The following is a 13571-nucleotide window of genomic DNA, read 5'->3' on the forward strand; positions in this document are numbered from 1 at the left end:
AAGAATTTAAACAACACGTGTATTATCGTTTCAGTTTTTAAAAGACTTTCCCCTTCAGAGTACGTGGTTTCCCTTATCTTATAAAACCTTGTTATTGTCAGCAATGAATTATTGCCATATTGATAATAAAAGGGATACAAACGTCTGAATTCTCATAATCTGTGTAATGAAATATTGTGCGTATCAGAAACTTGATATACCTGATAGTCATAGATAACTTAACAATTTTGACACGTCTGTTGTGTCTATAAGATTACATGACTCAAACGTTCATGATAAGGACGTCGTTGTCAGGAATTTCCACTTATGCTGATGAGAAGCAAATATCCTTAGCTTTTAAGAATTATAACTTAGAAGAAGATGCTAGCTTGGGGATGACGTCATTCCACAGAGCCATCCTGTCAGGATGAAGCCCTACGTCACTAGATGACGTCAGGTCCAGCTTCATGTAGGCGGGGTTGTCAGGTGTGTACTGGGGCCACTCTGGTACCGTGGGGCTGTCAGCTGGGCCGCCGGTACGGTCAGACGGGTTCCTAAAAAAACAACGACCAAGAGAATGTGAAAAGCATGGCAAAAATGCAAATATTATTCACCTTGAAAGATCGTCATCGGAGATAAGAGTGTGAACAGCACAAGACTTACCCGGTGCGCGCGAAGTTTGCCCAGTAAGCCATCATATCCAAACTGGCCTTCTTGTCGTCTGCAGAAAATCGCAGCAAACGTCCGGAGGTCATAGGCACATTTAAAAAGGCCACGCCCGACATGACGAACAGCTCGTCTCCATGGTCACACCCCACCCAGTCCGGCCGGCCAGCGGAGAACCGTGACGGCGTGTAGTGGTTCTCATACAGGTACACTTTCTGTCCACAGGCTGGAAATGGGAAAGGCGTGTTTAGAGCTATGTAGGCTAAATTCACAAGAGCAATTGAAGGAATTCTTGGTAAGTGGACCAAGCCATGGCAACACTTTGGAATCTTCAGTCTTGTTCAGCATGACGTTCAATATGAAAACCGAGAAAGCACGTAACTGGAAGTCTGGTGTCGGTTTCAATGAAACATTGTACAACGTAACGTTCACTCACCCGAGTGTTTGTCCGCGACGAGAACCGTAGGAGCCACGAAGACGTGGTCACCGCAGGCGTGGGTAAACTGGTACTGTATGGACATCGGGTCATCTCCGCTAAAGCAGCCCCGGTACAGCTTACGGATTTCTGCTACAATGTTGTTCTGGTTGGAACCCTGGAGTTGTCATTGGAGAAAGGATGCTATGTGAGTGCCTTGTAGTCGTTATTGTCGACTGGACCATACAAGCGCTCCCTTGTTTCACGTTTCTTTCTGGTGGAGCTCTTTCAAAATAAGCAACACAATTCACACATATGTTTAAAGAATTATGAATGAACATTATACATTTGTATATGCTTAAGGTTACCGGGTAAAGTGCGCCAGTCATCCTCTTCATCCTGCTGAGATACTTGTCCTCGGTCATTCCCCGGCCATAGCCCAGAATCATCGTCAGGGGAAGCAGGAACCCGTACTCGTGGTTGTTCACGCCTAGAAGGTAGTCCACGGCGTTTGCTCGGCCCGTATCGAAGAGAACAGTCGGTTCCGCGGGAAGAAAGTGTCCGTCAACCGCAGGGGAGAACGGCTGGGATGGCACTGATGCTCCCTGACGGGCAAGCTTCTTCATCACTTCTAGAGTACCGGAGTTAAGTTCATCCGCTGACTTCTGCCTGAGGCAGGCCACCATGTTTGCGGTATCCCTTGTGTCGCAGCCCAGTTCCTCTGCCAGCATCACAGCTCTCTCTAGAGGCTTAGGGAAGGTGCCACAGGTCTGACACACCCCGCTCTGAGAGATGGCCCGCTGGAACAGACCCTTACTGAGAGGAGACACCACGTGGTAACAGACACTTGCTCCACCAGCTGACTCGCCGAAGATCGTAACCCGGTCCGGATCTCCTCCGAAGTTCCTGATGTTCTCTTGGACCCATCGCATCGCCTGGATCTATATGTTAGATAAAAACAGCTTATCTTGAGCTCAATTGTAAGTTTTGACTTTCAGTATGGCTGCTGAATTCAGTTGGAGATAGATAGGCATGATTGCTCTGTGTAATCAGCGGATTGATCTCTGAAACTAGCAGACAATGTTTGAATAAACGTGATTGTTTCTTAGTAGTTTAAAGCCCGACATTAACCTGGTCCAGGAAGCCAAAGTTGCCAGGGGCGTTCTGGTCCCCAGTGCTGAAGAAGCCCAGCACGCCCAGACGATAGTTGAAGGTGACGACGACCACTTGTTGGTGGGCTGCCAGGGACGTGTAGGGGAGGAAATACCCGGAACCAGTATACAGCCCTCCTCCGTGGATCCACAGTAGTACCTGCACCAAAACACAAAGCATTATATCATTCTATGTTTAATCACAATGCAAAGGTTAAAAAGATGACAAAGCTTTATGTGCTGACACCTGTGCAAAACGAAAGTACTAGACTGTTGTATTCTACAATTATTGTGATAGCAGACAAAATGCTCTTTGATATCTACCGGTAGCCCAGCGTCCTTGGCAATCGTCGGTGTTTCGACGTTCAGGGACAGACAGTCTTCGTCCAAGTTGTAATGTTCTTGTTTCACTACCATGCTGTTAAGAAAGGTTGTGTCTTGAGGACAGTAGGGGCCCAGTTCAGTAGCATCCCTGACACCTTCCCATGGAGCAGCAGACTGAGGGGCGCGGAACCGCAGGTCTCCGACAGGGGGCGCTGCGTACGGGATGCCCTTGAAGGTGTAGATAGGTTTGTCCGGCAGGTCGTTTGTGTACTGCACCGTTCCTCGCACCTTGCCGCTGGCCGTGGATACAATAGGAACCACCATGGTCGCTACTGCTGGGGACGGCGGAATTTTTTACAGTTTACACATCGCATTTGTAACAAGCCACATCAAAAATCTTTTATATATACACAATCATGTACTATCGTTATTCTCGTGCAGAATATGACAAGTATCCAGAAAACATAAGTACAGGGACAATGTTCCGCACACAAGGTTTCCCCACACAACGGTCATCCTAGTTAATCTCCAAGCAGATCCTACGGTAGTATACTATTTATATGTTTATTTATTGAAATTACAGATAATGCAATACATGTAGATGTACATGGCAAACCCAGGCAGCTTAGCTGATATTGGGTGCTAGGTAGGATCAAAGATCAAAGGCTGGCAAAGGAGTATAGCCGACCTACGAGTGTGCATTTATATCCGATGCACACTCCTAGTCCTAATACTGAGTTCTTTGCCAGCTTCCCATACTACCTTATGCTACTACCTTGGGGTATCTGCTTGGAGACTGATCATGGCATGGATCATCCTGTGAAACGTACTCACCCTCGACACCTAACAGTTCAAGTGGAGAAACTGTGAAACAGTCGTTTGTGTCTATCAATTCCAAAGGTCATCGCGGTCTACCATGTCTACCTGGACTATGACCAGCAGTGTTTTGACAAGCAAAAGTGTGTACAAAGTTCAAGAGGTCATTGGACCATTCTATTTGACAGTAGGTGGAATCGAAATTTTCGTAGTCTTGCCCGAGTCCTTCTATGAGGGTCTGCATGGGGGGTCCTGACAACGCTTTACGCTAAATTCAGGACGGTCGACAACGTTTTACGTTAAATTCCGAAGGCCGGCAACGTTTTACGCTAAATTCAGAAAGGCCGGCAAGGTTTACGTTAAATTCTGGAACACTCGACAGGGGCGGGGGCATGCTCCGCTGGGAAGATTTTGAAATTTTGACTCTCTGAAACACTATTTCCTGCATTTTGAGGGGAAATTTTTGCTGGTAGACAAAGCCAAAGTAAATGGCATATCTAATCAAAGATTCCTAGGGGCTCAGTGTAAGCCACCCAACAGATTTTGACCATGTCGAGCGCCGTAGGGGCGAGGCGTCGCAAGAGAAGTCCGGGAAAATGACCCCCTGAAACACGATTTCCTACTTTTTTCTGGCTATTATATAAAGCTAAGTTAAATGAAATTTCTATCAGCAAAAAAGGGTGTTTGCGGTTGACACGTCACATCTCGCAACATCATTTTCAGAATTTCGAGCGCCGAAGGCGTGAGGCGGCGCAAGGGAGGACCATGAAAATTTTGAAATCTTGACCCTCTAAAATGATATTTCCTGCATTTTGATGGGCAAATTTTGTTCGCAGACTAAGCTAACTTCAATGACATTCTATTAGCAAAAAGGTTTTCGAGGGCGAGGCCACCCAAACAATTTTTACCATGTCAATTGACCGAAGGTGAAAAGAGTCGGTCCGGCAAAATTTTGAAATCTTGATCCTTCAGTTTGAAACGCAATTTCCTTTGTTTTGAGGGGCTAAAATTTACTGGTAGACTACGCTTCGACTTACGAAATTTGGGAGGCCAGACTACGATTTACGGGTAATTTTTAGGCTTGATTACGTTTTACGTAAAATTTTTTGACTAGATTACGCTTTACGTGAAATGCACTGGCTACGCTTTACGGTAAAGTTTCCATCCCCACTACGAATTACGTGAAATAAAAAAGCTTCCCTACGAATTACGGGAAATTAAAAGGCCTGCCTACGCCTTACGCAAAAGAGCATGCAGACCCTCTTCTATCTTCGCGAATTCAGGTCTGCTTCTTGGCTGGTATACCGAGGCGAGGGATTGTGCAGCAGTAAATGAAAATAGTCCTGGACCACATACGTTAGGCGACTCTTAGTACGAGTTCCTTGGCGTTATTTTATATACCTGTAATATCATGCTATGCACAACATCACAACATACTAGTTAGTATAACATCACTATATGGCAGTATATGGCGCTACAAGTGTAAAACGTATATTAACAAGTATAAAACAAACATAATTAACTCTTAAAAATTGGCAGAACTGCCAAGGACGTATCCGAGAGTTCATTGACCGGCATAATTATCGAACATTTAAAGTTTTCCAGGCGTGAAATCGTTCCACTGACACAGCCAGGTACAGGCCTTAGGGGCTTACTGCAGAAAGCGTGGCTTAACAGCTGTACAATGGTAAATGTTCGCGGTGCTTTTATGTTCGTGTTTTTCGCAGTAGCCTCTTCATTTAAAAACACAGCGAACATTTCTCCTTTAAACTAAAGCGTACATATCCACTGCGGAACAAAACTACTAGTACTGTACCACGAAAACTCCATTTTCCCCTAACGTGAAATTAGATCCGGATCCCCGCAAATAACTCCCTCTTTATAGTATCTGAATTTGGCAGTGGCGTCACTTACTTAGTTACTAGTATTTAGGTCTGCTCTACTATATATCTCTACTATCACTATATACTTTATATAAGCAGGATTTTAAAACAACTATAACGTATTACATTACCCAATTGTTTTGTGCCGTCATTTTTCTTGGGTAACTTTCTTCCTCTTCTTCAAACTCATGACGAGGAAGTTTGAGTGCAACTGTATATATCCTCGGGCGCGTTTTGCTGGCAACACGACAGAGACCTTTTCAAGGAAAGGGGTTCTCTTTCGACTAATCACACCCTCGAAGAAATCATTAGAGACGAAAAGCTACCTGGTAGAAACTTAGTCATAAATCCTACCCGGAACTTTGAGTCATTCTTGCCAGATATAACACTTCAACTATCTACTTGCCCACATATAATATTGAAGGAAGGAGACAACAACGACAATGGTAAGTACAGTTCCTGTTTTTCTGAAGGCGGGTGTTTTGCGGTTTCTTTGTATGTTATCGGATTTAGAGATTAATATGATATCAGACACTAGTATTGGTCACTTCCCTCAGTGCATAAACCCGAAAATCTGTCATTTAAGTCCACAACAACTAAGTGCGGGAACCCCCTGGCCTGCGCTAGTTTTTCACCACCTTGTCTATCCGCGGCCTATTTCTCACGTGTCCTAAGTTTATAACCCTAGTTTGTAGTCGGTTTAAAAACTATTGGCCAACATGTTTTAGGTGAGAGGGGTCGTAATCTTGCTCGTGGTCGCTTCATTCGTCGACCACCTGCGACCAACACAAGGGAAATCCCTACTTCCTCGTGTTGACAAGCAAGGCGATACTACTGGACTTCTGTCAGCACTGGGAACGATACGCCGCCGGCATGGTCTGAGAAAACAGGGGGACAGACCGGTGCTCGTCTCGGCTCTGGGCCCTTCCCCCGTCCACCCTCCCCGCCACCACGACCGGTACCTCTCCCAGCCACCCGTACCTGTCGACAACCCGGGCATCGAGCGGTCCATGTGCAAGTGGAGGTAACGGACATTTCTATGCTAGAATATAATATAAGTATGTCTGTGACGAACCCGTGCTAAATACTGAACTTCACGGCACATAGGGATCTCAATATCAAGACAACGCGCTTGACATTCGTTCATGATCAATGTTGAAACCTTGAGGCTTTAAGTTACTAAACAGCACACAGTGCCGTTGCATGACGTAAAGTATTCAAACACTAAAACACTACTAGACTTGTAGTTGTCGTCTTTTTCTAGTGCAATATGTCTAAATATCTACAGTAGTTTTTAAAAACATTTATTAAGTGTAATTATGCCAATAGATGTATAAAAAACGTACAATTCAGCTAATTGGCTGCAAAATGTTTTATTGAAAGGCAATAAACCGCATTAATTCATTCATTCAAATCTGACACAGGTACACCGTACAAGTACTATGTATGCTTGTGTACATTTTCATCGGCCAACGTTGTGTTTCATGATTTAATAGGTATGAAGACAACGTTGAGCCGAACCGTTTCCCGTCGACGCTGAAGGTGGCCGTGAAGGAGTACACGGGTTCCCGGTGCCGCGACCCCGCCACGGGGGCGCCTCGGGCCGACCTCGCCTGCCTCCCGATAGACTACGAGCTGAACGTCCTGCGGAAAAACAGCGAGGGCGAGTGGCAAGAGTCGTACGAGTTCGTCACTATCGGCTTCACGTGTGCCGGATCGGAGCCTCGCTAGTGTTTGTACTAGTGGCGTCTATCCATCACGGATCTTCATTTCATATATCATTCTTTTTCAAATCTCTCTTAACCATTTTGCTTTAATGAAAAGTGTAACCTTAAAGTAGAAATTATCAAAATTAGTTCTTCCTAATTCTTTCAGTTTCAGTTTCAGTTCAGTTTATTTATTTATCCAGGAAAATACATCGCCTATTGGCGTTTTTCAATACCTCCTGGGGGGCCGGGAGACCCCAACATAAAATAACACAAAATCACAACAACTGAATCAAAATTGAAATCAAAGGTCAAACTTAAATAACTAAACGTCAGGTGTCAACTATTTACAATACAAATAACTCAGGATAACTTAATATAATGATGGTAGTAATAATAACAATAATAACACATTCAGGCAGTGGATCAGCTTAAAATCAATTTTCAATCATCAATTCTTTCGTCTTGTTCCAAAGTCTGCAACTGTAACGCCCCCTGCAGTTTCAAAGAAAGCCGCTAGAGGGCCCAAACATAAATCCCTTCTTTCTGAGCAAAAGAGACACAAGTATCTACCACCTACAAATTATGACCATAGCCTGTCCAGAACATGAATTTGCAGATCATGTGCAGTACCAAAGCAAGTCTCCAGAGGGTCCAAAATCTAATAACTTCTTTGTTTGCCACATATTTTCACAACAATCCATCCATAGGTTCTTGAGCTATGCTGTTCATCAATATGGTATGTGACTGTAATGCTACTATAATTTCAACCATTAAGTTAAAACCACTATAAACATAGCATGAAAGTTCATCTGTGTTGGTAAATGACATTGTGGAAAAAAACTTGGTGTTGGTTACGTAAAGTTTAGTTTTTTTCACAACACCACTAAAACACTTCACATTCTCCCAACAGGGCAATTAAATCACTGCAGACTTAGTTTATAGGACAGTATTTTTATTTCTTCAATTCATCAGTTTTACATGAGTTCATTGCTCTGAAATGAAGTAGACCTTGTGAAATGTTTTTCAGTGACTAAACCAAATCAATAAGATAGCCAATAACAAACAATTCCCAAATGGTATGTTATTGAGAACTTTCCTGGAACGTAGTGGATTATAGTTACCACCATTCTACAATGTGTTAAATGCTTTACTCTTATTCTGCCCTTATTATAATTCATAATATAGTCATAATGATTATGATTAAAATTCATTCTTATTATATAAAACAATTTTTAAAGTATATACAATGTGTCAAATCCCGCTTTGTGTCCATCATAATTCATAATATAATAGGATTTTTGACATTTCCTCCTTTTTAAAAAAAAAAAAAACTATGAATATATCAATTTGAGCAGACCTGCCCTTTGGCATAGCCTGTACAGTCAAATACATGTTCATGGAAATTGTTGTATGCAATAGTAAGAGGTTAAAAATAGATGTATTCGATCCATTAAAATCTTTGATGTTGCTTCAAAACACTAACTCAACTTCCTGAACATCACATCTTGGAAGATGCTGCGAGCTTGGGGATGACGTCATTCCACAGTCTCATCTTCTCAGGCTTTAGCCCTACGTCACTAGATGAAGTCACATCCAGCTTCATGTAGGCGGGGTTGTCAGGTGTGTACTGGGGCCACTCTGGTACCATGGGGCTGTCAGCCGGGCCGCCGGTACGGTCTGACGGGTTCCTGGGGTAGAGAAAAATGCTGAATAAGTACATTTTCATCCTGCAGGGATGACAGTCCAGAGTGCTGCAGTAAAAAAGGAGGACTAGAGATAAGGGCAAATTGAAAATGATTTTTTTTTGTGTCTTTTAAAAATGCTGGAATGATGATCGAGTGTAAGACAAATACTTTTTCATTTATTTGTTCCTGTTTTATTATGCTTGTGTGTCCCATCTCAGTAGCTTCCTGGCACTACTATAAAGTAGGGCTCTGCAATACATGCATTACATACGACAAAAAGAAGCAACAATAATATATATGTATAAACACGCACAAAACTAGACAGAACATTATTCATATTCATAGTCCATATTCCAATCAAGTCTTCAGGTAAGGTCAGCAGTCCGTGGTAGTCTTTGACATATGTTTGAATGATGATATCAGTAGTAGCTATTTTTATAATCTGTAGTGGCACATTCAAGCAACAGGTGCCTCAATGACCAAAGTTATGCCTTCACATTCTAGGTACTACAAGTATTTGTGGCAGTTGCATATAAACACTTACCCAGTTCTAGCAAAGTTAGCCCAGTAAGCCATCATGCTCAGACTGGTCCTCTTGTCATCAGAGCAGAACGGCAGCAGAGCACCAACTTTCAGAGGCACATCCAGGAAGGCCGCACCAGACACCATCATGGCCTCATCTGAATGGTCGCACCCCACCCAGTCAGGCCGAATGGCCGCGGCACTGGAGGGTGCGTACTGGTTCTCATACAGGTACACTCTTTGTCCAGCAGCTGAAAAAGAATTTTGTCATACTGTAAATGCAGAAATGTTTGCGGTGGTTTTATGTTTGCGGTTTTTGCAGGGCAGTCTTACCAAAAAACTTAAAACCACCACCAACATTTTTCCATTACAGTATGTGACTACAGTGTATGGCACTACCGCAAACTCACCGCAAACACTCCAATTTCCCGCTAACACGAAATTAAATCCCTGCGAACTTAAACACATTTACAGTACTTTGAATGCATCCTCTGTGCCAAGGAGATTGAAAAGAGGAAAGGCCAACCTCCTTGTCTGTACTAATGAGACACCACAAAGTCTGATTTCCCAAAAGAATATATAGAAATGAGAGTTTATTTTGTCATTCTAGTAATGGACTCACCGGCATGTTTGCTTGCAACGAGAACAGTCGGGGCAACAAACATCTGATCTCCAAAGGCATGGGTGAACTGGTACTCCAAGGCATGTGGGTCGTCTGGGTTGTACTCTTCTCTGTACACCCTGCGTATGGCTGCTGCTATGTTGTTCAGGTTGGACTTCTGTTGGGAATAAACGTAACCATTCAATCTAACTGACATCTACAAAGCAATAACACAAGCTTAGGTTGTGATGAAAAAATATATGAAAACACAGGTGCTAAACTCACCGGATAAACTGCATTCATCCTCTTCTTCATCCTGAGAAGAAACCTGTCTTCCGTTATTCCTCTTCCAAAACCTCGGATGTACTGAGAGGGGAGTTGAAAGCCATACTCGTGATTGCCCACGCCCAGAAGATAGTCCACAGTGTGTGCCCTCTTGAGATCAAATATGTCAGACGGGTGTGCTGCAAGAAATCTTCCATCAACTACAGGCCCAAAAGCAAGAAGTTCTCCCTTGGCACCTAGCTTCATCAAGAGACGTTGGCTACAGGCTACAATTTGGTCTACTGGCTTCTCTCTAAGGCCTGCCACCATGCTGGCCGTATCCTTTGTGTCACAGCCCAGTTCTTTTGCCAACATCACTGCTCTGTCCAGTGGATTTGAAACGACATCAAGCGTTTGACAGACACCACTCTGAGAGATGGCCCGTTGGAACAGACCCTTACTGAGAGGCGAGACAAGGTGGTAACAGACACTTGTGCCACCCGCAGACAAACCGAATAGTGTAACCCGGTCCGGATCTCCTCCAAAGTTCCGGATGTTCTGTTGGACCCAAACCATCGCCTGGATCTAAGAGAAGAATGGAAATAGTGCACAAAAATGATGAGGTGTTGCCAATTTCTTTGCAGACATAATCTTCAATTACTTTGAAATACAGTTAATCAATTACAAACCTATGTGTCAAATAGGAATTGGCACACAATTGATCATACCAGAACACCATGTCCTTATCAACATCTTATTGTAAACAACAGATGAATTATCTGACCTGATCGAGGAAAGCAACGTTCCCAGGAGCGTTCTCATCCCCAGTGCTGAGGAAGCCGAGTGCACCGAGGCGGTAGTTGAAGGTCACGACTATCACATCTTGGTGGGCGGCCAGGGACAGGAAGGGAACCTGATGTCCCAGCCCGGACACAAATCCACCACCATGGATCCACAGCAGCACCTACAACAGATAGTATTAACATGTAATGCAAATCTTTGAATTTGATGTAAAGATGGGCATTTCCATAAAAGAATGCATACACAGATACATCTATCACATAACACTGAAGAACAAGGCATTGATCCAGTTAGCCATGATATTACATGTAGGTCATGACATGATCTATGTAACTACTATCTCCCATGTGAAACACCTCCTTTCATTGAAACATCACTGACCAAGTTAAAACTTACGGGCAGTCCAGCATCCTTTGTCAATGTTGGTGTTTCTATGTTGACTGTCAGGCAGTCTTCATCAAATTTGTAGTGTTTCAGCTGAAGAGGGTAGAAGTTGAAGGCATCCTGATCCTGAGGACAGTAAGGGCCCAGTTCAGTAGCATCCCTGACTCCTTCCCATGGAGCAGCAGGCTGAGGGGCGCGGAACCGCAGGTCTCCGAAAGGGGGCGCTGCGTACGGGATGCCCTTGAAGGTGTAGACAGGTTTGTCCGGCAGGTCGTTTGTGTACTGCACCGTTCCTCGCACCTTGCCGCTGGCCGTAGGTACAATAGGAACCACCATGGTCCCCGACAGCTGCAAAGGAAACACTCTACATGATTTGCCCCTTTCTTAAGATCAAGGTGATAGCACTACTAAACATGGCACAAAAAGTTTGGTATCTCACATTTCCATTGTTTCTGTATTAATTTCAATGTAACGTTATTAACTACATATGTAACGTTAACTTATATATATATGTGTGTGTGTGTGTGTGTGTGTGTGTGTGTGTGTGTGTGCATAATGTATGGGAGTCACGTTAAAAAAAGCAATATAACGTTACATGTATAGCAAGTTATATATGTCACAGGGGAGATTGGAATCCAGGAGGATTCGGAATCCTCCTAGGGGAGATCAGAATTCCAATCTCCCCTAGGAGGATTCTGAATCCCCCTAGGGGAGATTGGAATTCTAATCTCCCCTAGGGGAGATCGGAATTCCAATCTCCCCTAGGAGGATTCTGAATCCCCCTAGGGGAGATTGGAATTCTAATCTCCCCTAGGGGAAATTGGAATTCTTGAACCAATACAGGCTTGTAATGATAACGTTAATGTTTACATATCAGATACAGATATATCATCGGCGTTATGTAGAACTTTGGAACGTGGACGTCAAGTTTTACTAGACTGCGACATCTGCAGCGGGGCCTGGTAGAGGCTAGCCGCAGGCGACAGCTGTAGAGCTACAAAAACCTTGATAAAACCCCCTTGATTGGAGAGAGAAAAACATTATGTTACAGCTAGCTCTACGTCTGTCGCCTGCGGCAAGGTCGATGCTACCAAAAAAACGTACCGTTTCAGGTAACGTTAACGTTACTTTATACTAGTACTTAGTAGAATCAAGGGTTCTCAAATGCTTCTTCTAACCTTGCGTCCTTACGATATCTTCCAAGGTGCAGCTTTATGGTGTCAGACTGGGTATAAAGATTATAAAACATGTGACAGTCCGAAGTGGACTTTGTCAGCTTCGTGGGTCACAAGGAGGTCAATAGACGATGCTATTTAAAATAGGGGGCGAAAACTGAAAAGAGGCAATTGATTGTTCACTCAATTGGGTTCAAATATTCATAGCATAAGAATATTGTACTTTTCTGGCCAAATAACAAAGAAGACGAAACAAGTGTGATTTTGTGTGACGATAAAACACTCCCCTTTGACATCGTATGGGCTGCCTTGTCCAATTGTCCAAGTTGCCTTGTCCATATACAACTCAACGAGTGCATTAAACGGCAGGGGTGACAACTATTCACTATTGGCTACTCAAGACTAAGACCTATCTAAGAGAAGAGCTCAATATACCTAAACTAACCAATTCCTCGGGTGTCAGGAACTTATTTGAAGGTGGTCGCCACTACATGTGTCCAAGGTGCAGGTGGGGGTTACCTTATATTTGTGTCAAAGGTGAACGTACTCTAGGTCAAAATTGGCTTACGCTTTGAGTTAGAAACAGTAGATGCTGTTACTCGTGATGACCATGATGATGGGCATTCTTAACCAACTGTCCCAAGAGGTTTGAACAAAAACTGCTTTCGAAGGAAGAAGTGATTAGACGAATATTTAGATATAGATGTGAGGCCAAGGATTTTCAGTGTACACTTTGAAGTTTGATACTTTATCATCAGAGAAGTTAAAAACTCTTCTTTACATCAGAGTTAACTATAGATTAATGTTAGATGAAACTTTGTCATCGATAAAGTTGGAGAAGCAATGCATCCCCGGGCGAGATCCAGAATTCATTTCACGCCAATCATAATACCGGGAAAAAGAGACTGGCTTCAACACACACTCCATCTTCGATGGGCGTCAATGGGCGGGATCATTATTACGTGGGGTAGGGTCGTACAATGCGATTTGGCCGAGTGTGACAAGTAGGCATGTGGCAGGTACCAGATGTCATCCTTCTTTTGACATTCCTCTGCAGTACGTCTGTAGCACTGTATGCCAAGTTCTACCTCCATAAATGTGGAGGTATAGCTTTTGGCGTGGTAACTGTCTGTATCTGGACAGTGGTTTACAAAATCAAATTACTTTTAATATCTATGAGCAATTAGAATAAAATA

General features: G+C 43.5%; 2 protein-coding genes across 2 annotated transcripts; one reads left to right on the top strand and one right to left on the bottom strand.

The window, feature by feature from the left end:
• Positions 1-343: 343 nt before the first annotated feature.
• On the bottom strand, positions 344-12669 carry LOC118418078. Its single transcript, XM_035823906.1, has 13 exons — positions 12379-12669; positions 11213-11548; positions 10800-10979; positions 10037-10600; positions 9773-9929; positions 9173-9401; positions 8444-8631; positions 2536-2870; positions 2192-2371; positions 1429-2001; positions 1082-1238; positions 643-871; positions 344-533 (listed from the first exon to the last, which is right to left on the bottom strand). The coding sequence occupies exons 2-13, from the start codon at positions 11534-11536 to the stop codon at positions 344-346; spliced, it is 3306 nt and encodes a 1101-aa protein (XP_035679799.1). The 5' UTR covers positions 11537-11548; positions 12379-12669.
• On the top strand, positions 5368-7101 carry LOC118418541. The gene is made up of 3 exons (XM_035824530.1): positions 5368-5680; positions 5963-6258; positions 6731-7101. Exons 1-3 carry the CDS (start codon positions 5678-5680, stop codon positions 6963-6965), a joined length of 534 nt encoding a protein of 177 aa, XP_035680423.1. The 5' UTR covers positions 5368-5677; the 3' UTR covers positions 6966-7101.
• Positions 12670-13571: the final 902 nt, after the last annotated feature.

The sequence above is a fragment of the Branchiostoma floridae genome, chromosome 6 (assembly GCF_000003815.2).
Source record: "Branchiostoma floridae strain S238N-H82 chromosome 6, Bfl_VNyyK, whole genome shotgun sequence".
NCBI lineage: Eukaryota > Metazoa > Chordata > Leptocardii > Amphioxiformes > Branchiostomatidae > Branchiostoma > Branchiostoma floridae.

Coding starts and splice junctions, on each gene's coding strand:
- LOC118418541 (XM_035824530.1), top strand. Junction 6,259..6,730: donor CGGTCCATGTGCAAGTGGAG/GTAACGGACATT, acceptor ATGATTTAATAG/GTATGAAGACAACGTTGAGC.
- LOC118418078 (XM_035823906.1), bottom strand. CDS start 11,536: ATGGTGGTTCCTATTGTACCTACGGCCAGCGGCAAGGTGCGAGGAACG. Junction 9,402..9,772: donor CGTTGCAAGCAAACATGCCG/GTGAGTCCATTA, acceptor ATTCTTTTTCAG/CTGCTGGACAAAGAGTGTAC. Junction 2,002..2,191: donor ACTTTGGCTTCCTGGACCAG/GTTAATGTCGGG, acceptor TCTAACATATAG/ATCCAGGCGATGCGATGGGT.